The 24,743-nt window shown below is 39.6% G+C and overlaps 1 protein-coding gene and 1 long non-coding RNA gene across 2 annotated transcripts in view; one reads left to right on the top strand and one right to left on the bottom strand.

Moving 5' to 3' along the window:
- LOC132885935 (titin-like) overlaps positions 1-24,743 on the bottom strand; it is a 605,367-nt gene that overhangs the window by 472,477 nt on the left and 108,147 nt on the right. Inside the window, exons 9-11 of the mRNA XM_060920468.1 lie at positions 21,254-21,543; positions 5,117-5,181; positions 4,515-4,799 (exon numbers count right to left, since the gene is read on the bottom strand). Coding sequence (XP_060776451.1) covers positions 4,515-4,799; positions 5,117-5,181; positions 21,254-21,543 — 640 coding nt within the window. The remainder of the gene's footprint in view (positions 1-4,514; positions 4,800-5,116; positions 5,182-21,253; positions 21,544-24,743) is intronic.
- Positions 15,747-19,194, top strand: LOC132882143 (uncharacterized). The gene is made up of 2 exons (XR_009654113.1): positions 15,747-16,989; positions 17,704-19,194. It is a non-coding gene; the product is annotated as an uncharacterized LOC132882143 (long non-coding RNA).

Genomic DNA, 24,743 nt, shown 5'->3' with positions numbered 1-24,743 from the left:
ACACGCCTTACTCTTGGAGTGATCTTTGTTGGTCGACCACTCCGGGGGAGGGTAACAATGGTTTTGAATTTCCTCCATTTGTACACAATCTGTCTGACTGTGGATTGGTGGAGTCCAAACTCTTTAGAGATGGTTTTGTAACCTTTTCCAGCCTGATGAGCATCAATAACACTTTTTCTGAGGTCCTCAGAAATCTCCTTCATTCGTGCCATGATACACTTCCACAAACATGTGTTGTGAGGATCAGACATTGATAGATCCTTGTTCTTTAAATAAAACAGGGTGCCCACTCATGCCTGATTGTCATCCCATTGATTGAAAACACCTGACTCTAATTTCACCTTCAAATTAACTGCTAATCCTCGAGGTTCACATACTTTTGCCACTCACAGATATGTAATATCGGATCATTTTCCTCAATAAATAAATGACCAAGTATAATATTTTTGTCTCATTTGTTTAACTGGGTTCTCTTTCTGTACTTTTAGGACTTGTGTGAAAATCTGATGATGTTTTAGGTCATATTTATGCAGAAATATAGAAAATTCTAAAGGGTTCACAAACTTTCAAGCACCACTGTATGTTCTATTCTGAATAAAATATGGAATTTTGAAACTTCCACATCATTGCATTCCGTTTTTATTTACAATTTGTACTTTGTCCCAACTTTTTTGGAATCGGGGTTGTATAACTTGAACATTCCAAATTCCACAGGTCACTTTATACTATTGCACTTTATAATAATATTTTTGCCGATGCATAATTTAATTTAATACACTTCATATTTATTTCTGTGCTGAGCCAAATTGCAACGAAATTTCGTTTGGTGTACACTTGTGTCCTGAATGACAATAAAGGTTGTGTAAGTCTTGTCTGTCTTTTTATTACCATCGGTGCCATTCACCACTCATTGTATATATCTATTGTTAATATTATAATCATTTCATTTACCCATTGTACATCTTTGTATTGTTTTTTTTTTCATGAAGAACCTCAATGGGAATGAGTCCCCTAATGGACTTTTTTGAGTTATCCTTGGTATTAATTTTTTAGTACTACTTTTAACTCATTATTTACTATTGTATTACCAATTGTGCTTTATGTGTTATACTCCAATTTTTATACCAAATAAAATCAATCAATCAACCATTTAATGTTGTGGCGCATCGACAAAACAAGTGTGTCCCTGTTATCACATGCGTTATATTGCAGCTATAAAAAGGCATTTCCTCACAAGCCTTGATTTGTTTCTCTCTCTCTTATTTAGTTAATAAGCCAAAAAAAAGCAGCTTGTCCTATTACAGATAAACTGCAAAGCATGAACTCCTCTGTCCTTTTCAGAAAACTTAAAGCTACAGCTTTAGCTCTGACAGCATGGCTATGACATTTGTATCTGACTGATAACTTGTGTCCTGTCTGGATGGCAAGATAGCATTCATGAGGCGTACAAGCAGTTTTGGGTGCCCACAAACTTGATGCTGCTCTAGATCTACATGAATTTGCTTACTGCCCTGACCACTCACTGAAAATCAGTATGAAGAGTAGTTTCAGACAAATATCCATTGCAAACTTTTTGGGCTCGACAAAGGCACCCAAGTTGCTTGATGATAACGAGGCAAGTTTTTTTTTTTTTTAACATCCCAAGTCAAATTTTGCAAACCAAGAAATGAATGACTGTTTACTCGCATTGAAGACGAAAGGAAAGACAGCTATTCGTGCTCTTGCTTTATACCATGTAGCTGAGCAGGTATATAAATCCTGTCTTTAATTCAACAAGGACATTGAGGACAAATATTCTCATGTTTTATTTGTGTGTATGGGGGGATCCATGAGAAAACTAAGGGAATGTAGTTTTTCCAATTTACTGATACAGCCCCATATGTCATTCATTCATGCTTCAATATACCAATACAATTTTGATTTGAAAAATATTCATTCGTGTCATGGTTGTAATGTTGAGCATGATAAAAGAACCAAAGATCTTATGGCTAAAAATAATAATTCATGGCAAGACTTGATTGTAAAAATGTAATTCATGTTGTTCACATTGTAACATTACAGTTCATAACAGAGGAAGTGGTAGAAGAAAAAAAAGGGAAAAATAATTCATTGTTTCCACATGTCCTGAGTTAAAAATGTTAAAAAGAGGATTGATCATCCATTCTGTGTTTGACTGCTTTTGCCTTGCAGGTATGGGAACAACAACAGAAACAGTTATAGATAAAACAGTTTTATTTGATATCATTTTTTGTTTACAACCTTTTACTTACTTGTTATGAGAATGCACTTGCATAAGTTATGTTTAAAACCTCAAGTGTATTTTTTTTTTTGTCAGTCTGTGGCAAATGTGCTGCTCAGCGATTGGTTGTTGATGCCTGTTTCCATGTTGAAAAAGAAGCATGTGGTGAACTGAAAAATGGAATACACTGAATGAAGGCTAACGTGTCATGTTTGTGTAGTTTTTTTCCCCTTTCTTTTATCATTTCCCCCGGTAATGGGGTGTAACATTCGCACCCGATCTGGGGTCACGACCGGTCATTACCAGTCAGTTGGATTTCCCAGGAGCTGACAGCGGTCCTTGAAGGATCAGGAATATTACTTTCACGGGCTTAATCCTCGGTCAAAACAGGATTGCTGAGAGATGTGATCAGTTTTTAGGTATTATAATGTGTTTATTCAAATTGCCCAAGGCTATTTGACCTAATCATTGAAATATTTGACTAGCACTGTGTGAAGTTTCGTCATGAAACGTGTTGACAGCAACCCATGGTAAGAGGATGTTATCCTCTCAATGATAAGAAGTAGACATAATTACATTATAGTATTATTGGTTCTGCTTCGTATAGAAAAAAATACATGGACAAAATGTACTCTAATAGAGACATTAAACTTAGCTTTACTCCACAAAAATTTGCCTCTCAAAATGTGGGAAATAGCGTTTTAGAGGGTTAAAAATTCCAAAATTTCCCAGGGAGGCATGCCCCTGGACCCCCTAGATTTGGCGCACCTTCAGCATATGACACATCGCCCCCCCATCCAAAACTTCCTGCCGCTGCCTCTGCAAAGTGCTGACACTGGAGACTCCTTCCATAAATTAAAGTTAAATAAACATCTTCTTACAGAAAACTTCACAATATCAACAATTATACACATTTTTTGTAGTTTTATTAAATTACATGTTTTTAATCTCTTTATCTTTGGGCTTAGATTATGTGAAGCATCCACCATACAAGTCCCTTTGAATGAGCTGTTACTATAGAAACAGTACCATATTAGGATGAGTGTGTGGCACACCTAAAATAGGGTGACCACATTTAAGTGATAAGACTCCTTTAATTAGTATTATAATTATTTTTGTTCATGTATACATTTATGTTTTGAATTAGAAGTCGTATATTGCCTTGAGGTGCTTCGCTTATGTTGGAAATGGGAGGGGCGGAACGTTTGTGTTGTCACTAGTTGCTCCGGGGAACAGTAAGGGAGCGGAACTGACGCTGTTTCCTCAGAAGCAATCTGGGAAGGAAACAAGGCGCACTGTGTCCTCATTCCTCTGCTTTATACAGGTCAGTAAACGGTTAATGCACCATGAAATGTTATGTTATTCTAACAGACCATATTAGCGTGAGTGTGCATGTAGAGTTTGTGACATGCTTTAACGAGTTATTTCTGTTTAAACGACATTAATAAGTGGGAAAGTTTGCCCGCGCGGACGCCATTTTGTGCCGAGCGCGACTGCAGTTGCACTAGTTAAAGTGGGAATAAGTGACATTAGAGCTCCTGTGCATGATGCATTTCCAGCTAGTTATGATTTGTGTGTGTTTACTGTGAATGTCTTATTGTTAAAATGTAAATATTTCAGTTTACAAATGTTTCCCCGCCTGTTTCCTGGTAAATATAAGTTTAAACTGTAACACAAGCACTTTGCTAGTCACACATTTCAGTGCTGTTTTACAGAAGCAAGGTTTGGAGTCTGCTGTATTTAAAGGGGTCTGATGCACTACTGTAAAATTACACTACATGGAAATAGTGTTTTGAACCAGTTTATACTGGGAAAGGGAAATGTAATGTATTTATAGAAACTGCTTATTGATCTAAATTATAGATAAGTGTTGATTAGAAAACAGAAGATGAGAGAAAATGTGTTATTGAGATCAAAGTATTGATTTAAGTGAGAGGACTGAATTGGGAAAATGTGAAATTGAACAGCATAAAACTGAAATGAGGTAAACAGATATGCATTGTACTTATGAGACTGTTATGATACATGATGTTAAATAAGTCATTCAGAGAAGCGACTCTCTCTCCCTGATAAACACACACACACAACTGTTTTACTGACTTTACTGAGCCTTGTTCGACCTCACTGACCACAAATAACACGTACCTTTTAAAACTTATTTCAAGATTATTTAAAACATTATAGAATAACAAGGAAATGCAATAATTATGCAGTATTTATATTCACACACCTCCTAACTTCAAACCTGTTGAAAAAAGTGAAAAATTTGATGTACCTCTTGCTGTAATCCTGACTTCATTACTGTAGTATGTGTAGTAGTCTGTCCGTGTGTTATGCCTGCGTGCTCCACACCGATATACTGTTTCTCCTGTAGTATTAACTGTCACGCTGAGTGTGTTGGTGTCTGTAACTTCAGTGTTCAGATGTTGCAAATGCTGATTATATTTACGCCAGAGAAACTCCCATCCAGCCCCCTGCTGCAGCTCACAGCTCAGAGTGATGGTGTCTCCAGTGTAGACGGAGCTCTGAGGATTCACTCTCACAGTCGCTTTGGGTTTTTCTGTTGGTATGAAATGGTGTCAGAGCTGCTTTTCACTTCACAACAGAAGCAATAGATTCACTGTGCTCATTAAATGCTTTAATAAATATTTCTAACAAACATGTCTAAAATAAACAATTTATATTTCAAGTTTGATCATTATACTGCAAACACATTATAAAACCCAGAGGCTTCTGCAAAAGACATGATGATTCTTGTGAATGAAATTGGTGCCGACGAGACAAACTAAACAAACAGGGACTCAGTTACTGACAGCTCAAAATCTGAACCCTAAAAAATAATGGAAATACATTAAAACAAAACCCCCACAGACTGACCTGATACGGTCAGTGTAACAGCATCACTGATCTCTGAATCCTGTCCTCTGCAGGTGTAGGAACCACTGTCAGAGTCACCAACAGACCAGAGAAACAACTCCTGGTTTGTGCCGTCTCTGAAGACTATGTGTCCCCTCTGTGATAATCTGGAATTATTCTTATACCAGCTGTATGGCCACTGAGTGTCTCGTCCTCCCTCTATATTACATCTGAGAGTAACATGCTCTCTAATGAACACACGTGTATCAGGCTGAATGAACACCACAGCTTTAACTCTCCCTGTAATAGTAATAATAATAATAATGGAGTTAAAAATGGACATGAAGTAATTCCCAAGTATACAGAGGTGGAAAGTGTCATTTTAAACAACACTATGAATTATTTAATTAGACATAAATTAGAGATGCATCAATGCCATTTTTACAGACTGAGTATGAATAAATACTTTTGGCACCTCTTGATACACACAAAATGTGTTACCTTGTTTGTATTGAACCAAATGTTGACAAATTTTTTTGCATGGCAAATGGACATTATGAATTGTCTGCACCTGAAAGCTTTAACCACCCAATACTTTAAAAAATATCCAGATTTAGAATTTTAGACCGACTGTAATATTTGAATCTTTATTACATCAGTAACGTTCATGTGTATCTGAGTAAAAACCACAGAAATATTCCCTGTCCTGACTTACCAGGCAAGTGAAAAGTTCTGTTGTCGTGAAAGAATAAATAAATAAACTCCTCTGGTGTGGTGTGATTTGGCCTGATATGAAGCAGAGGGATCTGGTTTATACTTTGTACCTTCAGAAGCAGCAGCACACTCACTGTGTATCTTATGAACATCCAGAGCATTTAAAAAAAACACACACACGAGATATAAGAGCCAAAAAATATGTCCAAGTTTTCAAGTCAAACTGTAAAATGTTCCAGTGTGCATAAAAATCCCTAAACGCACTGGTGCACTCTGTCTCTAAGGGAACTTTCCTCTGCTGTCGTGATTATTGTCATGACCTGCGTCTCAAATCTAAAATTCAGACCTTATATTCAAAAGTATTTACTAATCTAGAAAATCCTGATGGCTGGTACACAAATCAGACCTTTTGACCTTCCCAAGCTGCTTTGAGTGTTTGCTAAGATCATACAGTCAATTAAAAAAAAAATTGCTTTAAAATGTTGCAAGTGTTATCTGCCTTGGTTTATCCCATCACTTCATTCACTCATGTTTGCTCATTATAATATCAGTACAATAAGCTCGCTTAGACATCAGAATGAGCAACATACTGAAAAACTGCAGAGAATTTCCTGCTGAGGGTCTGTCAGAAGAGTTTACAGCAGAACAGGACATGACTTTGCTGCAGAACTGTAAAGAGATTCAGGTGTGTGTTGGAAAGTGAATGTGTGTTCATGAGGCTCGACTGTCATGTCCAAAACTGTCAATCAGCTCATCAACCACACCCTGTTTTATCACCAAATAACACCAATAAAATTCATTGATCATGAGATAAGATTTTGAGGTCGATCTCAGGGTCCATTTATAAAAATGACAGAACACTGTTGCTGAAAATAATTGGGGTGAGATGTAACTTTAAAATGGAAGTTTGACACTTTTCCCATAGAGTAACATAGAAATGGGCGGGGTTACAACTGAACTGCAGCCAGCCACTAGAAGGCCTCAGAGACATTTTGGCTTTACTTTTGAATCCCTGTTACTATGACAACCCATATATATCACCTGGCTTTGTCTGTTCATACTGGAGCATTTTTAGTTCCAGTATTGATGCATCTCTAAAGTAAAGGGATTTTTATGTCGAATTAAAGAACCACAGTGAAACTCATGTAAAACTATGTATTCATGTCAGAATTTTTGTTGGTCATTGTTTTATTTTATTACCATTATTTATCTGAAATGAACATAATTCTTGTGAATGATTATTAATCAGCAAGTAACAAATTCTACACAACCTTTATAGCCCCATTAGAAAGAAGAAATTTACACAATATAAAGGATCAAGTGTATACAGTATAAATCACCTTGAACATGGGCCACTAGTATCAGTGAAACCAGCACTAAAAAGGGAACAAACAGAAAACATGACGTAAATCTGAAAATTATTCAGTCTGTTCATGGAAACAGCACATTGTAGACACAAAAGATTCAATCTTATTCAGAAAATCTAAACTACCAGCTGTAAGAAATACAAAAGTCACTATTCTGTTCAATAATGCCTTTATTTAATAAAAAAAATGCTTTATTTAAAGCAAATCTTATTGAAGTGTGATAATCTTAGCACTGGGACATCAACCCATGTCCTAATGACACAATAAGCTCATCACTCAGGCCATTCAGACTGCAGATGAAGAACTTTATACCCCACCACTCACTCTAATGAAGACACAAAGAGAACATTTACTCACAGAGCATCACCGGGAGTGGACTGAGCTCCATCCTGTAACTCTAATGACTGACTGAGTGAGGTGTGGTGTGTGTTCAAGTCTCAACACTTCCTGTGGTTTCTTTTTTCTCTGTCAGCTCATGCTACGAGGAAAGAAAGAGGATGAATGTATCCAAGATCTTTAACTTCTCTTTTAGTGTGTACATGTGCTGTTTCTGCTCTTTCTTCCTCTTTCCAGAAGAATCCTCAATACTTTTGTTTTTCTCAAACTCTCTCATACAAAAAAGAGCACACAGTAGAGACTCCACTGCATTAAATCAAGAGAAGCTTAAAGCTTGACAAGCTACAATTTCTAGGTTGCTCATCTTTCATTCAACTTCAAGCTCCTTTCAGTTTAGTGTTTAATTTCCAAAGCATTTCTGGGATATTTATGAATATGTTAGTTTCAAAATTATGCGGCCATCTAAGTTCATCCATCCATTATCTGTAGCCGCTTATCCTGTACAGGGTCGTGGGCAAGCTGGAGCCTATCCCAGCTGACTATGGGTGAGAGGTGGGATACACCCTGGACAAGTCGCCAAATCATTGCAGGGCTGCTATTGCATAGAGACAACAATTCACTCACCTTCACACCTACAGTCAATTAAGAGCCACCTATTATTCATAACCTGCATGTCGTTGGACTGTTGGGGAAACCAGAGCACCTGGAGGAAACCCACACAGACACGGGGACAACATGCAAACTCCACACAGAAAGGCCCCCATCGCCCATTGGGCTTGAAGCCAGAACCTTCTTGCTGTGAGACGATAGTGCTAACCACTACACCACCATGCCGGGCTATCCAAGAGTGAAAAATATTTATTTTTGTAGTTTCTCAGAAGCCCAATTCATGTGTGTATTATCATTGGTCTTCGGTGTGGGTTTATCAGTAGAGTAGTAAATATCAAAACAGTTCAGCTGAAAGAAAAAGTGGAAATAAAGTAACAGTGTCTGTTTAAGCATAAACATTAAAGACAGATCACTTATGGTGTGCAAATCAATTATAATTACTCCAGAGGGAGTTAATACATAAACTCACACAACACTTTATGAGGAAAACCTGCTCATTCATGCAATTATCCATCATCCAATCAAGTCACAGTAGCACAGTGTATTAAATCATGCAGATACAGGTAGGGTCACAGCTAGGAATTCTGGGCTCCTCTGGAAGAATAGTGCAGTCGGACTAATGAACACATTTACAGGGAAGTACTTGAAACTACCAATAGTATCTACTATTATTAGCATGAGCATGTCCAGAAGATAAAATGAGCCAGCGAACAGAGTTGACTTGCAATTTAAAGCTAGGGTAGGTAATTTTTGAGAAACCAGATTTTGAAAGTATCCAACTGAAAAATCCCACCCCCTCCTTTTAGCCCTCCCTCCAAAAACACATGAAAGTGCACTGTAATTAGATCAGACTCTAGTTCAGAATGAAACATGGACTGTGGAACACATTTTGAATTGGTCAGGCCCAACAGTTCCCCAACCAATAAAATTAAATATTTTTAGTGAACTTTGATTGGCTTGAAGAGCAGTCACATGAATTCAAATGTTTGTTTATTTCTTTGTTTCAAATCACATTTTCCTTCTCAACTGATTCAAAGACGCATTGCCCATGAGAGGAAAGGACAGTGAGAAGGGAGAGCAGTCACTATAAAAAATATTCATTCCCTGAAGTCGAGCCCTACCGTTTCCATGGTCCATGATATGAAAAGTCATCTACCACACTATCTATTCAGTAAAAGAACTAACACACACTTATTTCACTGCTTAGATGTTTGTTTGAGAACAGAAACTGTTGTGAAAAGTCCTAAATAAGCAGTAAACTGTTTCTGAGAACATTTAGCTGTGAGAGCACAGGTGCACACAAATATCAGGACAAACTCCAAACCGATACGACTGCCTGGGCACTTCACAAAGATATTTTCAGCAATTTTCAAATAAAATAACGCTAACCAGTCACCTTAGCCAGAGATGTTCCTCTCAGAATATCTATGCCTTAACGTCAGAAACAAGCTAAAAGTAGCCCGACTTTAGCAGGTTGGGAAATTGAAATTTGTTTCATCAAAGCTGCATGGTCTTGCTTAAATTCTGTTTCAGTCAGAGCGATTTACTGAATCATGCACACAATTCAATCACATCAAACATCATAATGAGAAAAACTGTGATCTCAGTCACATTGGCTGTGATATGGTGGTTGGCGTTGTTGGTCGTTGGTATTTCAGAAACTGCAGACCTCCTGGGATTTTCATGCAGTGTCTAGACTTTACACAGAAAAGTTAAATTAGATATCAAAATGACATCATTTTAATCTCCAGTGATTCAAAGTACAAAGGGGGGAAAACCCTGGGTGCCTCCATTTTCATCTTGTGTTAGCAATAAGCTATTCAGCTAACTGTGAGGAGTGATGTATAGATCTTCCTTCTCAACAAACTGGATGATCAGTGTTCTAGACTTCACTAAAGCAAATCCTTTTTATATACAGCATAACTCACTGAAAAGTAAAGGTGATGATGCACGGGGCAACTTTTTGGGCAATGTTGCTGGGCAACTGCACTTCAACGCTTTCCCACTGAGATTGGGCAACATAATTTCTATCTGAACAATTTTGATAATTTTGGGCAACTTTTTAAGATCATCCAATCAGAGTTAGCATGGTCGCCTCACAGCAAGAAGGTTCTGGGTTCGAGCCCCGTGGCCGGCGAGGGCCTTTCTGTGTGGAGTTTGCATTTTCTCCCCGTGTCTGCGTGGGTTTCCTCCAGGTGCTCCCCCACAGTCCAAAGCAGTGAACACAGCCACTGCTCTGGGGGTGTGTGCACGCCCGCGTGTTCACTGCTTCAGATGGGTTAAATGCAGAGGATGAATTTCACTGTGCTTGAAGTGTGCATGTGACAAATAAAGGTTGTTTCTTCTTCTTCTTCTTCTTCTTCTTCAAAACTGTCAATCAGCTCATCAACCACACTCTGTTTTATCACCAAATAACACCAATAAAATTCATTGAGCATGAGACAAGATTTTGAGGTAGATCTCAGGGTCCATTTATAAAAATGACAGAACACTGTTGCTGAAAATAATTGGGGTGAGATGTAACTTAAAATGGAAGTTTGACACTTTTCCCATTGAGTAACATAGAAATGGGTGGGGTTACAACTGTACTGCAGCCAGCCACGAGAAGGCCTCAGAGACAATTTTGGCTTTACTTTTGAATCCCTGTTACTATGACAACCCATATGTACAGTCACTGGTTTTGCTGGGATCATAGTTTGTGAAGTACGTCCACATCATTGTTGTTTTGTGTCGTCTGTTCATTAGTGCAACAACATACACTAAGCTCATGTCACATGGGATCACCTGGCTTTGTCTGTTCATACTGGAGCATTTTTAGTACCAGTATTGATGCATCTCTAAAGTAAAGGGATTTGAAAGTCAAATTAAAGAACCACAGTGAAACTCATGTAAAACTATGTATTTACGTCAGAATTTTTGTTGGTCATTGTTTTCTCATTTTATTACCATTATTTATCTGAAATGAACATAATTCTTGTGAATGATTATTAATCAGCAAGTAACAAATTCTACACAACCTTTTATAGCCCCATTAGAAAGAGAAATTTACACAATATAAAGGATCAAGTGTATACAGTATAAATCACCTTGAACATGGGCCACTGGTATCAGTGAAACCAGCACTAAAAAGGGAACAGAAAACATGACGTAACTATGAAAATTATTCAATCTGTTCATGGAAACAGCACATTGTGGAAACAACACATTCAGTCTTATTCAGAAAATTGCTTTATTTATAGCAAATCTTATTGAAGTGTGAATCTTAGCACTGGGACATAAAACCATGTCTTAATGACATAATTACAGTAACTCATCACTCAGGCCATTCAGACTGCAGATGGAGAACTTTATACCCCACCACTCACTCTAATGAAGACACAAAGAGAACATTTACTCACAGAGCATCACAGAGAGTGGACTGAGCTCCATCCTGTACCTCTAATGACTGACTGAGTGAGGTGTGGTATGTGTTCAAGTCTCAACACTTCCTGTGGTTTCTCACTGTCAGATCACACTACGAGGAAAGAAAGAGAGGATGAGTGTGCCCAAGATCTTTAACTTCTCTTTTAGTGAAAAAAAAATCTTCAATACTTTTTGTTTCTCTCAAACTCTCACATACAAAAGAGCACACAGTAGGACTTCACTGCATTAAATCAAGGGAAGGTTAAAGCTTGACAAGCTACAATTTCTAGGTTGCTCATCTTTCATTCAACATCAAGCTCATTTCAGTTTAAGGCCTCGTCACACTTATTTGGAATTAGCAGGAATCAAGCAGAACCAGCCAGAATGAAACATTTTTCAAAATTCGTGCCACATTCGGGTGGGAATTCCAAACTGGCCAACATTCTTACAGCTTTGTAAAAATGCTGTTCAAATACTTAGAATGTGCTTCGAACCCACCTCAAATGATTCTTGCACATTCCAGTTGTATTAGCTTTTGAATGCAGTTCAAATGTAGTTGGAACGGAGTAGGAATGGTTCGATTGCTGCCCGAATACCACCCGAAGTCTGGTCGGAAGGTGCCTCGAATGCTGTATGAAGTCATCTCAAATGCAGTCAGAATGCTCCTGGAATAGCCGCCGAATATGTTTCAAACGTCTAAGAATTCAAAGAGAATGCAGCTCGAATACTTAGAATGTTCTTCGAATATCCCAGAATATATGAAGAATTGTCATTCCGACGGCATTCCGGCTCATTCGAGGCACATTCGGGACATTCTGGCAGGATTTGAAGTGGCTTGCCATTTCAATTTTTCCCTCGAACGCGATCAGAATTTTTCGAATGCTGTTGGAATGCCGTAAGAATATTTAGAATGCAGTCAGAATGCAGTTAGAATATACTTCGAATGCCGTTTGATATTTCTCCTCTTCGAATTCACCTTGAATGTTTTGAGCATGAGCAAAACATTCAGGCCGGCCACAAGAATGGGCCTGAATGTTTGGAATGCACTCAGAATGCAGCCAGAATTTTTAGAATGCACTTCGAAGATCCCGCAATATACGAAGAATTTTCATTCCAATGGCATTCCAGCTCATTCCATCTCTAGTGTGACTACCCTATTAGTGTTTAATTTTCAAAGCATTGCTGGGATGTTTATGAATATGTTAGTTTCAAAATTACGTGGCTATCTAAGTTCATCCATCCATTATCTGTAGCTGCTTATCCTGCGCAGGGTCGCGGGCAAGCTGGAGCCTATCCCAGCTGACTATGGGTGAGAGGTGGGGTACACCCTGGACAAGTTGCCAAATCATTGCATGGCTGCTATTGCATAGAGACAACAATTCACTCACCTTCACACCTACAGTCAATTTGGAGCCACCTATTATTCATAACCTGGATGTTTTTGGACTGTGGGGGAAACTGGAGCACCCAGAGGAAACCCACACAGACACAGGGAGAACATGCAAAATCCACACAGAAAGGCCCTCATCGGCCATTGGCTACTGGGCTCGAACTCAGAACCTTCTTGCTGTGAGGTGATAGTGCTAACCACTACACCACCATGCCAGGCTACCCAAGTGTGAAATATATTTCTGTACACCACGTTCCAAATTATGCAAATGATATTTTTCTCTGATTTTCCTAAATGGTCGATGCAAATGACAGTCAGTATAATTTTCAAGTCATCAACCGTTAGAGTATAAATCAAATTTTATTGAACAAACCTCCCAATGATAACAGTATTTTTTCAACACTTCTCCACTGAGATTGGGCAACTTAATTTCTATCCGAACGATTTTGATCATTTTGGGCCCCTTTTCAAGATCATCTCATCAGTGTGCTAGCAGTGAATCACATGACCACCTGAGAGCTTCTGAAATTTTCAACAAAGAAAGAAAGCACAACTTTATTCATCACACACTTGTGAAATTCCTGTCTGCATTTAACCCATCTGAAGCAGTGAATACACATGCACACACACATACCCAGAGCAGTGGGCAGCCATGCTAACAGGCACCCGGGGAGCAGTTGGGAGTTAGGTACCTCGCTCAAGGGCACCTCAGCCCAAGGCCGTCCCTAATTAACCTAACCGCATGTCTTTGGACTGTGGCCACTCTGAACAGAAACACATCTCACAACACAAAAAACATTGAACCTTGTGGCAGATGGACCACAACAGCAGAAGATCAGTCCTGTCAGCCAAGAAAAGGAATCTGACCCTAGAGTGGGCACAGGCCCACCCAAACTGGGTGTTTTAAAATTGGACACCTGGTCAAATACTGTATTTGCTGCATGATGCAGGTGGTAGGTTCAGAATTTGGTGTCAAGAACATGAATCCATGCAACATGCAGACATTTTCAGTTTGGACAACTTTTGACTTTAAAACAAAACAATAAGTGTCAGCAGGGTTACACCTGAAAAGTTACAAGTCAGTTATTGCTTTAACACATCCATCTTCACACCTCCCCCCCCCCCCTTCACTGCTGAACTCACATCACGGAATTAAAAAAAGAAGCGAAACCACAACTGCCAACTTGTGTCTGTTCTCTGAAACTGTCACTGCCTTGTGTGTGTGTGTGTGTGTGTGTGTGTGTGTGTGTGTGTGTGTGTGTGAGTGAACAAGGCTAATGAGACATGTTTATTTCTGCATAACTGCTTTTGTTGTTGTTTTATACAAATAAGTAAAGAATAATTATTATTTAAAAGAAACATACACACATGAGACATTAGTGTGTATTATAGTGAACTTGCTGTAGTAAGGTATTTCCCTGCTCAGTAACAAAAATGGAAATTAGGTATTGAGTTATAAGGCATTTTCTCAGCAAGTCCAGTTAATGCTAACATGGGTCTCTGTTCACAGTAAAGTCCACCAGTAACAAATTTAAAGGTAGTTCTTGCTTTCACACCTCCCTTCTTCTTCACTACTGAATTTGCACCAAGATATTGAAATAGAAAATAAACCACATCCTTGAACTGGTCTCTGCTCTCAGGCCTCTCACACAGTCACTGCCCTGTGTGTGTACAGGACTAATGAGAAATGTTTGTTTCTGCTCTTATTTTCGCTTATTTTTAACAGAAAGGTAAATAATGAATGGTGATTATTGAAAAAAAAAAGTTCTGTGCATTAGTGTGTATTATAGTGAACTTCCTGTGGAAAGATGTTTCCCTGCATAGACCATTACAGGAACAAAAATGGAAACTAGGCATTTAGTTATAAGGCATTTTCTCAGTAAGTCTAGTTAATGCTAACATGGTTTTATTCAAACTTTTCTATGCACAAGAAAGACCACCAGAGTCTCACCGCAGCAGCTAAAGACATTTCAGTTCATCACAACCATGACTTCCACTGATGAAAGTACAAACACCATCCAGTCATTTTCTTTTAGCAGATCAAATGATCATGAGAGGTTGTCACTGAGCAGCAGATGACAGCAGGACACATGCCCCTTTTCCACCAAAGCAGTTCCAGGGCTGGTTCGGGGCCAGTGCTTAGTTTGGAACTGGGTTTTCTGTTTCCACTGACAAAGAACTGGCTCTGGGGCCAGAAAAACCGGTTCCAGGCTAGCACCAACTCTCTGCTGGGCCAGAGGAAAGAACCGCTTCCATCAGCGGGGTGGAGTTGTTAAGACCAACAACAATAACAAGACCACGAAAGAGCACCATTTTTAAGTGAAGAGAAGCAGCAGCTGTACAAACACGAAGTCATCCATTATTATTATTATTATTATTATTGTACATTATTATTGTTGCTGCTGCTCCTTCCGTGTTGTTTTTGCTTCGATATTCGCGCCAAGGTTTATGCAAACGTAGCGACGTAACTGACGTATACAGTGACGTAATGACGTGGCTTCCCTTAGCACCGCGAGCTATGGAAAAGCAAACTGGTTCTCAGCTGGCTCGCAAGTTGAACGAGTTGTGAACCAGCACCAGCACTGGCCCCGAACCAGCCCTGGAACTGATTTGGTGGAAAAGGGGTAACAGAAGATCAGGAACAGATTCCAACAATACAGACTCGTTTACACTCATTAGATTATTTAAACCCTGTGTTTTAAACTTGCTCTACTTGTACTCTTACCTGTTGATCTATCATCGTTACTGAGAGTCGTTACACATCAAACTAAACCCTTCTCATAACAGATATGGATACACTGATCCACCTGAGCAGTCATGCTGAAGTACACACAATGTCCTAATGACACAATAAACTCATCACTCAGGACATTCAGACTGCAGATTAACTTTATACCCCACCACTCACTCTAATGAAGACACAAAGAGAACATTTACTCACAGAGCATCACAGGGAGTGGACTGAGCTCCATCCTGTAACTCTAATGACTGACTAACTGACAGAGCAGTGGTGTGTATTAAAGTCTTACCACATCCTGTGACAGAGAGAGAGAGAGAGTGTATGTACGTCAGTTTTATATTTTAGTTGACACAGACATGGTAGCTCCTGTCCCTTTATTTTTGACATTAAGCCTGTTTTAAGACTCGCACTGTAAAATCTATAATGTTTCATTTTTCTGGAATTAAAATAATTTGTACTCAAGAATAACACACTGAATAACAGTGCTGTAAATAGGCAAAATATTAAGTGCTCATCATATTCACACTGTCCACTTTATTAGGAACACCTCTGCACCTGCTCATTCATGCAGTTATCCAATCAGCCAATCATGTGGCAGCAGCACAATGCATTAACTCATGCAGTAACTTGTACTTCCGAATGTCCTTGCATTTTCACACACAACAGTGTGTATAGATTACACAAAGAAAAAGACAAAAAGAAACACCTTGTTGGTGAGAGAGGTCAGAGGAGAATGACCAGACTGGATCACACTGACAGGAAGGCTACAGTAACTCAGTGTGTGGTGGCCAGTGATTGAAAAGTGAAAATAAATTGCCTTTGACTCCCTCTATTGGTAACTGTAGTATGATTTTAATCCTGACTTCCTTCAGACTGTGATGTGTTTAACCATTTTGTGTCGAATTTTGTGACAATAAATGAACTCAATCTATTGTAGAATAAGTCTGTAACGTAATAAAACATGGAGAAGGTGAAAGGGGTGTACAGACTTTCTGGCTTGACTGTATTTGTCATGTCACACTCCACAGTAGTGGTTCTGAGTGGACATTGAGCTTTAAGAATCTACAGTGTATCATAAGATTAAATTTTTCATTCATTCATTCATTCATTCATTTTTTAACCTCGCTTAGTTAATTTAATTTAATTTTTTTTAAGTAAATGGTGATTGTCACATTTCAGCTCTTTGGGATGCCCAAAGTACTTGTCTATAAGAATCTCAAATTTGATGGAGTTATGTTCAACTCAAATTCTGTGTAAGTTTCTCCAAACACAGGCAAAAACATCTCCAAATGGCACCAAATCTTTTCACCTGAAGGCAGGACCATGAAGGAGAAAGGTGAGTTTCCTCAGGAATTTCCTGAAAAGGAAATCCCTGTAAATATTTTATAAAAGCTGAACCTATCAGGCAATATGTTGTATCATCAATCTAAATATTTAGAGCACTGCAGTTTTAACTTATAGCATCATTTCCTTGCTTGCTTATTGATTGATTGATTGATTGTAATGAATGTCATGTTGGGTAATCTTACACCTGCACTGTGTTGTAAAATGTAGGGAAGCTGCTTTAACAACAATGCATTGTGGGTAATGTAGTCCTGGAGAAATAAGGGAAAAGGGGAAAAAGTGCTGCAAAGCAGACATTTGTTTTCAACTGCATTTGTTTTATGGCAATAAAGCCACTCAAAAAGTATTAGCTTTGGCTACCTGCACGCAGATGCTCCCATGTATCTCTTGACCACAGTCGGGGGAAGAACATGGGAAAGGTATCAACTGTGGTGTTAATGGTTCAATATTAGCTTGTCATTGATTATCACATTCAAGTTTGAATTTTTTTTTTTAATGACATCTAACTTTGTAACAAAAGGCCTTTCCCATGATAAAGTAAAAAAATGCAGTGTGCTATTTTGATGATATTTAAGAATTTTGTTCAACATCAGTCAGTCAAGTTTATTTGTATAGCGCTTTTAACAATAAACATTGTCGCAAAGCAGCTTTACAGAATTTGAACGACTTAAAATATGAGCTAATTTTATCCCTAATCTATCCCCAGTGAGCATGCCTGTGGTGATGGTGGCAAGGAAAAACTCCCTCAGACGACATGAGGAAGAAACCTCGAGAGGAACCAGACTCAAAAGGGAACCCATCGTTATTTGGGCAACAACAGACAACATGACTAACATAAGTCAGCTTCGTTGATGCTATAAACCCCCCACCGACGGAAACCCGAGCGCAAAACCATTCACAACAACCGCAGTCCCTAACCACAAAAGCACCACTGCAAGAGTCCAGAGTGTCCTCCAGGTGCGACCCCCAACTGTCCACATGGGGCCGCCCTCCACAGGAGCGATACGATGAGACTCCAACCAGACACAGGGCACCAGGATGGATCAGGCAGATCTAATCAGTGGATTTAACACAACTAAAATGACCTTGTGTGATGAGTAGTGAAAAATAATATAGTCTTTCTATTAAATGCTAATACTCATTTTATTTACACTATTATTTCCAGGTTGGTACAATAACTTTTCACATGTCGTCATCTCCAGTAAGAAACAAACAGTAGTTTTCCTGATGTCACATTGAACATTGTTTAGGTAATGAAATGCATGATTGACAGTGAATCTGAACTGGATTTTAATAGCATATTCCAGATTAAGGTAAGCAGTTAATAGCTCACTACATTTTCCACCTTCTGCTAACTAGTGGTGGCACGGTGGTGTAGTGGTTAGCGCTGTCGCCTCACAGCAAGAAGGTCCGGGTTCGAGCCCCGTGGCCAGCGAGGGCCTTTCTGTGCGGAGTTTGCATGTTCTCCCCCTGTCCACGTGGGTTTCCTCCGGGTGCTCCGGTTTCCCCCACAGTCCAAAGACATGCAGGTTAGGTTAACTGGTGACTTTAAATTGACCGTACCGGTACGTGTGAATGTGAGTGTGAATGGTTGTATGTGTCTATGTGTCAGCCCTGTGATGACCTGGCGACTTGTCCAGGGTGTACCCTGCCTTTCGCCCATAGCCAGCTGGGATAGGCTCCAGCTTGCCTGCGACCCTGTAGAACAGGATAAAGCGGCTAGAGATAATGAGATGAGAGATGCTAACTAGTGTGTTTAAGTTGCATTTGCTAATCAGCACAATACTGATAAACTAGTTAGCTAGTGATGGTGATAATCAGGGCATGTTCAGGGCTCCATGAACATGGTCATTTTATAATATTTTAAAGTATATCTAAATTATCCCACTTATTTCAAGGAGATACAGCTATGTAGGTCAGATCTGTAACAGGAGCAGATTCCATTCTCGGGTAACAGAACCTGTTTGTAGTTGCACATGAGCACATTCAGTTATTAGTGAAGATTAGCACTGCTCTTACACTACTGTCCTGTGTACAGTTTTATAAACAGCCACGTACTCAGATGAAAGCACACAGAGAAATTTTACTCACAGAGCATCACAGAGCTAATAACAATGACTCAGTCAGTGTCCAAATATTGATGTACTTGGCCTTGTTTTAAATTGCACCTAAATAAATAATGTATGGTAAATTGTCATTTCTTTGTTTGTTGCTCATTTACAGTACATTGTGCATGCCAAATAATGAACAAGGAATAAAAAGGGCCTAGATTACACATTAAGGTGTGAATATAATATTTGTGTTTCTAGTTATAATCCATGTGTGCAATGTGCACAGCAGAGTAAAAGCACATTGTCTCTTATGCCTGCTGTAGCACACAGGGTCTAAATAAGGGGTCCAAAAGGGACTCGTGATATTTTGTCAGTATGAAGCCATGTTGCTGAATTAACTTTTGTGACTACTGACATTAAATGTAAACACAGAGGAGCGAGAATTGAGCTGGAGGGAAGTGCTTATTGAGCTTTAGTTGAGCCCAGAGCAAGTTTTCCTCACTGAAAATCACTTCAGTTGCTTTCATGACATGTAAGAGGTGTCTGTATCTCAGGATTGCTGTTTAGAGCATCAAGATGTGTTAAGATTTCTCTTGCTTTGGCTACAGTTATCTAATCTTTTGGGACAGGCTCTGTTTTACAAGGGTCAGACTGCGGAATGTTCCTTTGACAGCCAGTTTCGGAAGACAGTACTCTCTCATTTCAATATTTTATGGGACACACACACACTAGTTTGCTACAATTATTTTTCTCAGATCATGGTGAAATTATGTTGTACTATTTCGCATTATGATATTATACTTTGGAGGTATTCTGACACTAAGCTCCATGAAGTTGAGCCTAGGAAGGAGATTGACACTTCACCCCCTGCTTGCACCATACAGGTAGTGTTGGCATCGAGGTCCTGGAGAGTGCTGAAGTATTTCAGGGAGACTCTGACACCTTGGAGAAGGAGCCAGATAGCATTCCTGTCCAAGAAGTCAAATGCAGCCTTGATGTCCATGTACACCACATACAATGCCTGACAGTACTCCCACCATTGTTTCACCAGGAACAAGGATCCAAATTGTGGTGGAGCACATCAATGTGAAGCCAGCTTGTGGGGGCGGTGCTTGGTTCATCGTAAAGGCTGAATTTGTCTGAGACAAATTCTTGAACAATGACCATAACAATCTTGGAGGGGCACAGAGAGCAGGTTGATAGGATGACAGCTGGAGGTACTCTGCAAGTCACCCTTGTTCTTGTAAAATGAGAGACTGACACCCTCCTTCCACTTGGCTGGGACTCACTCTTCCTCCCCGATGCATTGGCAAAGTTGGTGTAGCTGAGGGGCAACCAAATCAGTTGCTGCCTTCAGCATTTCATACAAGATGCCATCAACACCTGGGGCAGGACCAGACAGAAGCTTTCTGTTGGTATTCCTAATCTCTCTCATGTTGGGTGGGTCTAACATGATGGATTTGTCAACCTTGCCTGAATTACCGTAGCAAACAGCTGTAGTCAATCAGATGGATGTGGTGGGGGCTTAGAGAGGATGCTGGAATAATGTTGACACCAGTAATGTAGCTCGGCCAAAGCTTCAGTAAGCAGTGTGCCATCCTCTGCAAGCAGGGGGATGACAGATGTTGATTGCTGGACCAGGACATCTCTGATGGACCACTAGGCTAGCCAGAGATTCCCTGCCCAAAAGCTGACTTCAGCAGTGTCAGCAATTCAATAGAACCAAGAAACTTGGTCCTGTTGCAGATTGCATCTTCTTCGCCTCGTCAGCTCATGGTAGTCCTCCAAGGAGCCTTAAAGCCTAGCTTGCCGGCTAGGTCCAGAGAAGTGTCAGCTATCCACAGCTTCTTTCTTGAGAGATGTTCACCCAGCATCTCTAAGGCTGCAGGGATGAGAATGGAGTGGATCCATTTCCAGTCAGTCATTCTTGAGACAATGGGGCTGATCGAGTACACTGAAATATTGGTGACTTGAGTAGCAGTGAGCAAAAAGAGAATTTTGAAGCCCATCAATGTCAGGAGAGTGGCAGAGGGTGGGACCTGGAGGAGTGTTTCTGTGAAGGTGAAGATGTACTGTGGCAGCAAGATGGCAGTGGTCAGTGCTGCCCAGCACAGCACTGCAGTAAACCTGGCAGTCAAATGCAACCCTCCAGCATCCACTGATCAAAATATAACTGGTGTTGGATGCAGTGCAATGTTTTTATACCAGGTGGTGCAGTGGATCTGAAAATGCTGGACCCAACTGCCCATGATCCTCAGGTTGTGCGTAGCATAGCGTTCCAGCATGCAGACACTGTTGTTGGTGGTGGTAGTGAAGGGGAAAGGGTGAGGCCCAGTGATGTGCTCAAGACTGATATGGTTTGATCCAACTGTGGCATTTATATCCTTGAGCACCATGTTGATATCAGGCTGGGAGACATGCCTCAGTTCACCATTCAGTTGGTAGTAGAAGGCATCCTTGGCTTTCTCTTTGGTGATGTTGTCAGAAATGATGAGCTGAGGTGAAGTGAGGACCCAAGAGCAGACTCAAGACAGGCAGTGTACTTCTTTAAATGAAGTACAGGGCAGAGGTACAGTAGGGCTCAGGCAAAAATCAGTGGTCAAAGAACAGGTCAGGAGGTCAAAAACACAGGAGCAGGTAGGCACGGTCAGGGACAAAAACAGGACAGAAAAATCTTTACCCAAACTGATAAACACAGGGACAAGGGAAATCCAGGCAGAGGAAGCAAAATACAATCCAAAAGAACAAGCAGGTAAAACGGGCAAAAAAATGGACAGAAAACCAGACAAAAAAAAAAAACAAGGAACAATACAGGCAGGGGGAATCAAGAGACACAATACCAATGGGTTGTAGTGAGGCAAGAAAAGTCTACTAGAGACAGTCTGGCAACTGGAGTAGGTCCAAACAGTTCTTAAAAAGGCCCTGGCTGATGGGAGAGGAGTGGTCGCAGGTGTGGGAGTGCCGCTTCAGGAAAGTGGCCTTCAGCAAGGCAGGACTGAATTCCTGTCTTGGAGCCGGCGTGGAAGTCCCACAAACTCAGGCATGGATGGACTGGACTGGATTGTGACAGATGTCTGTTGGGCTGTAGCATGAAAAGATGCATAAATAGCCTTCCCAGGTAACAATTTTACATAGTAACTACGTACTTACAACGTAGTGGTTTGGTAGATGTTACGTAGTGTTTTTACGTCGTAAAATTCTGGACTACCAGCAACGATTTTACTACATCATAAAGTTACGTAGAGAAATTACATACCCACCACCTTATGGGGACCTTCCCACTACCCTATGGATACTTTCACACTCATATAGGCACGTTCTCACCACCTTACATTTTCACATCCTTTCTACTACCTTACAAAACCAGAGTAATATTATGCAGAAAACATGGAAGAAGCAACAATATTTTGCATAGTCAGTGCATTTATTAAAAAAAAGCTGCATCAGCTGGGTTAGGTTAGAAATGTGAACAAATTATATATATATATATATATATATATATATATATATATATATATATATATAAAACCGTGTACTAGTACACTTGACAAATGTCATCATGAATATGCAAAGGAACTTAAATGTATTATTCCTCACTTTTATGATGGCCGCTGGTCAGATATTACATTACACTACAATGGCATAAAACCTACAGAGACTGACTGCAATATTTACACACATGCCAACCATTATTTTTGTTCTAGCTCTAGAAAATATTTAATGGTGAACCACAGTATTCAATAATAGAAATTCTAGCAGTGAAAGAGCTAATAGCAGTCTCTGGTTTCCGAATCAGATGAATGGTGGGTTGGTACAGTAGTTATCTCCTTAGTTGTTGCAGCCACAGCAGTGCGAGCCTGCAAATATAATTATAAATCAATGATAAACTGGAAAATCCTTGTTTACCATTATATGGTTAGATTAAGTGATGTATGTACACATAAAATATTTGCAAGAGGTAAGTACCTACAGATAATTCTGCACAATTTCATCTAGGCGCATCAGAACCTCTCTCTGATGATTCTTCTTTTTGCTGCTCCTGATTAGGGGTCGCCACAGCGGATCTTTCATCTCCATTGCTCCCTGTCTTCCGCATCCTTCTCTACCACACCTGCCACTTTCATGTCCTCTCTCACCACATCCATGTACTATCTCCTCTTTGGCCTAACTTGTTTTCGTTTGCCTGGCAGCTCCATCCTCAACATTCTCCTTCTCACATGCTCTTCATCTCTTCTCAGGATGTGCCCATACCATCTCAGTCTCATCTCTCTTAGCTTAATTCGCAAGCTCTCCACATGTGCTGTCCCCCTGATGTACTCGTTCCTTATCCTGTCCAACCTCGTCACTCCTGTCGCAAACCTTAACATCCTCAACTCTGCCACCTCCAACTTTGCCTCCTGTCTCTTCGTTAAGGGTACGGTCTCCAATCCACACATCACAGCTGGTCTCACGATTGTCTTAATCAGAACCTCTCTCTGATAATCTATAAAAACACATAAAAAGGAACTGGTTAGTGCCATGGGCCACATAAAAACGAGTGCGCATTATGCATTTATGAATTAAAGACAAATTTAAAAAATGGTTGGATTTTATGATAAAATACCATATGTTAGGGTCCAACCCAGTCTGAACGGTCCTTATTTCTCGAGACCCCCGATGCCTTCGTGCCCCTCGGATCTGGGACGAAATACCGCGAGAGAAACAGACCAGGAAAACCAGAAAGGTTTCACAGCCAGTTTATTCACAGCCACTTCGTCGAAATGAAAACATTTTTGAAAACATTTTATAGCATCCATTTATCTCTGTGTTTATGTTTTGTCTACATCTGTATGTGTGTATATGTGTGTAATGTGCCTGTGTGTGCGCGTCTGTGTAAGAATGTGTGTGTGTGTGTGTGTGTGTGTGGGATGTCAGCCTATGACATCAGCTATGTTCATCTCCTCACTTGCGTACAATTGAGGGGACCTTGATCTGGAAAAATAATCTCCATCAGTGTGTGTGTATAAATCTTGAATCAATCATAATACAATAACATATTTCTGATCATATGACATGATAGCAAGGTACAGACAGATTTTAAAGGTCTCTGCCTACGTACACCCCTTCAGTTCAGATATAACATAGGGTATGGAATTTTTAAACACAGATAATATGTCTAGTCTACGAAGTCTATTCAAAGAAGGTCAAATACATCAGAAATTAATGAGTTTACACAGAAAAGGATCTAATAGCTAACATATTAAAACCATAATTTCTTAACACATGAATGTGTGCTAAGTCAGTAAATTACATCTTGATTTCATCAATATATATAGTAAGACAATCATAAGCAAAATAACAAATAACAATATGTCTTTAACAATGTTATAAGAAAGTAAACGAAAAAATAAGAACAAACTTAAACAAGAAAGTCATACGAAACATAAGAAAAATGAAAATATGTCTGGCAAACCAACTAACAGGATTCAGAATTAAACTCATAACAAAAACCAAAAACTAAATTAGTTTAATGCTTTTAAACTAAAAACCTTAGAATCATAAAGTCTTAACAACCCTAAATTATATTCTGTAATTATAAAACTAACTTAAAACTATAAAACTAACTAATTAATCACTAAATGCAGCTTTAATTCTACCATTACAGATTCAGATTCAAAGTGAGTGTGTGTGGGTCGATCTGACATCAAAACAGACC

This window comes from Neoarius graeffei, chromosome 1 (assembly GCF_027579695.1).
Source record: "Neoarius graeffei isolate fNeoGra1 chromosome 1, fNeoGra1.pri, whole genome shotgun sequence".
Taxonomy (NCBI): Eukaryota; Metazoa; Chordata; class Actinopteri; order Siluriformes; family Ariidae; genus Neoarius; species Neoarius graeffei.
Note: the sequence above shows the minus strand (reverse complement) of the source record. Positions and strands in the feature narration are given on the sequence as shown.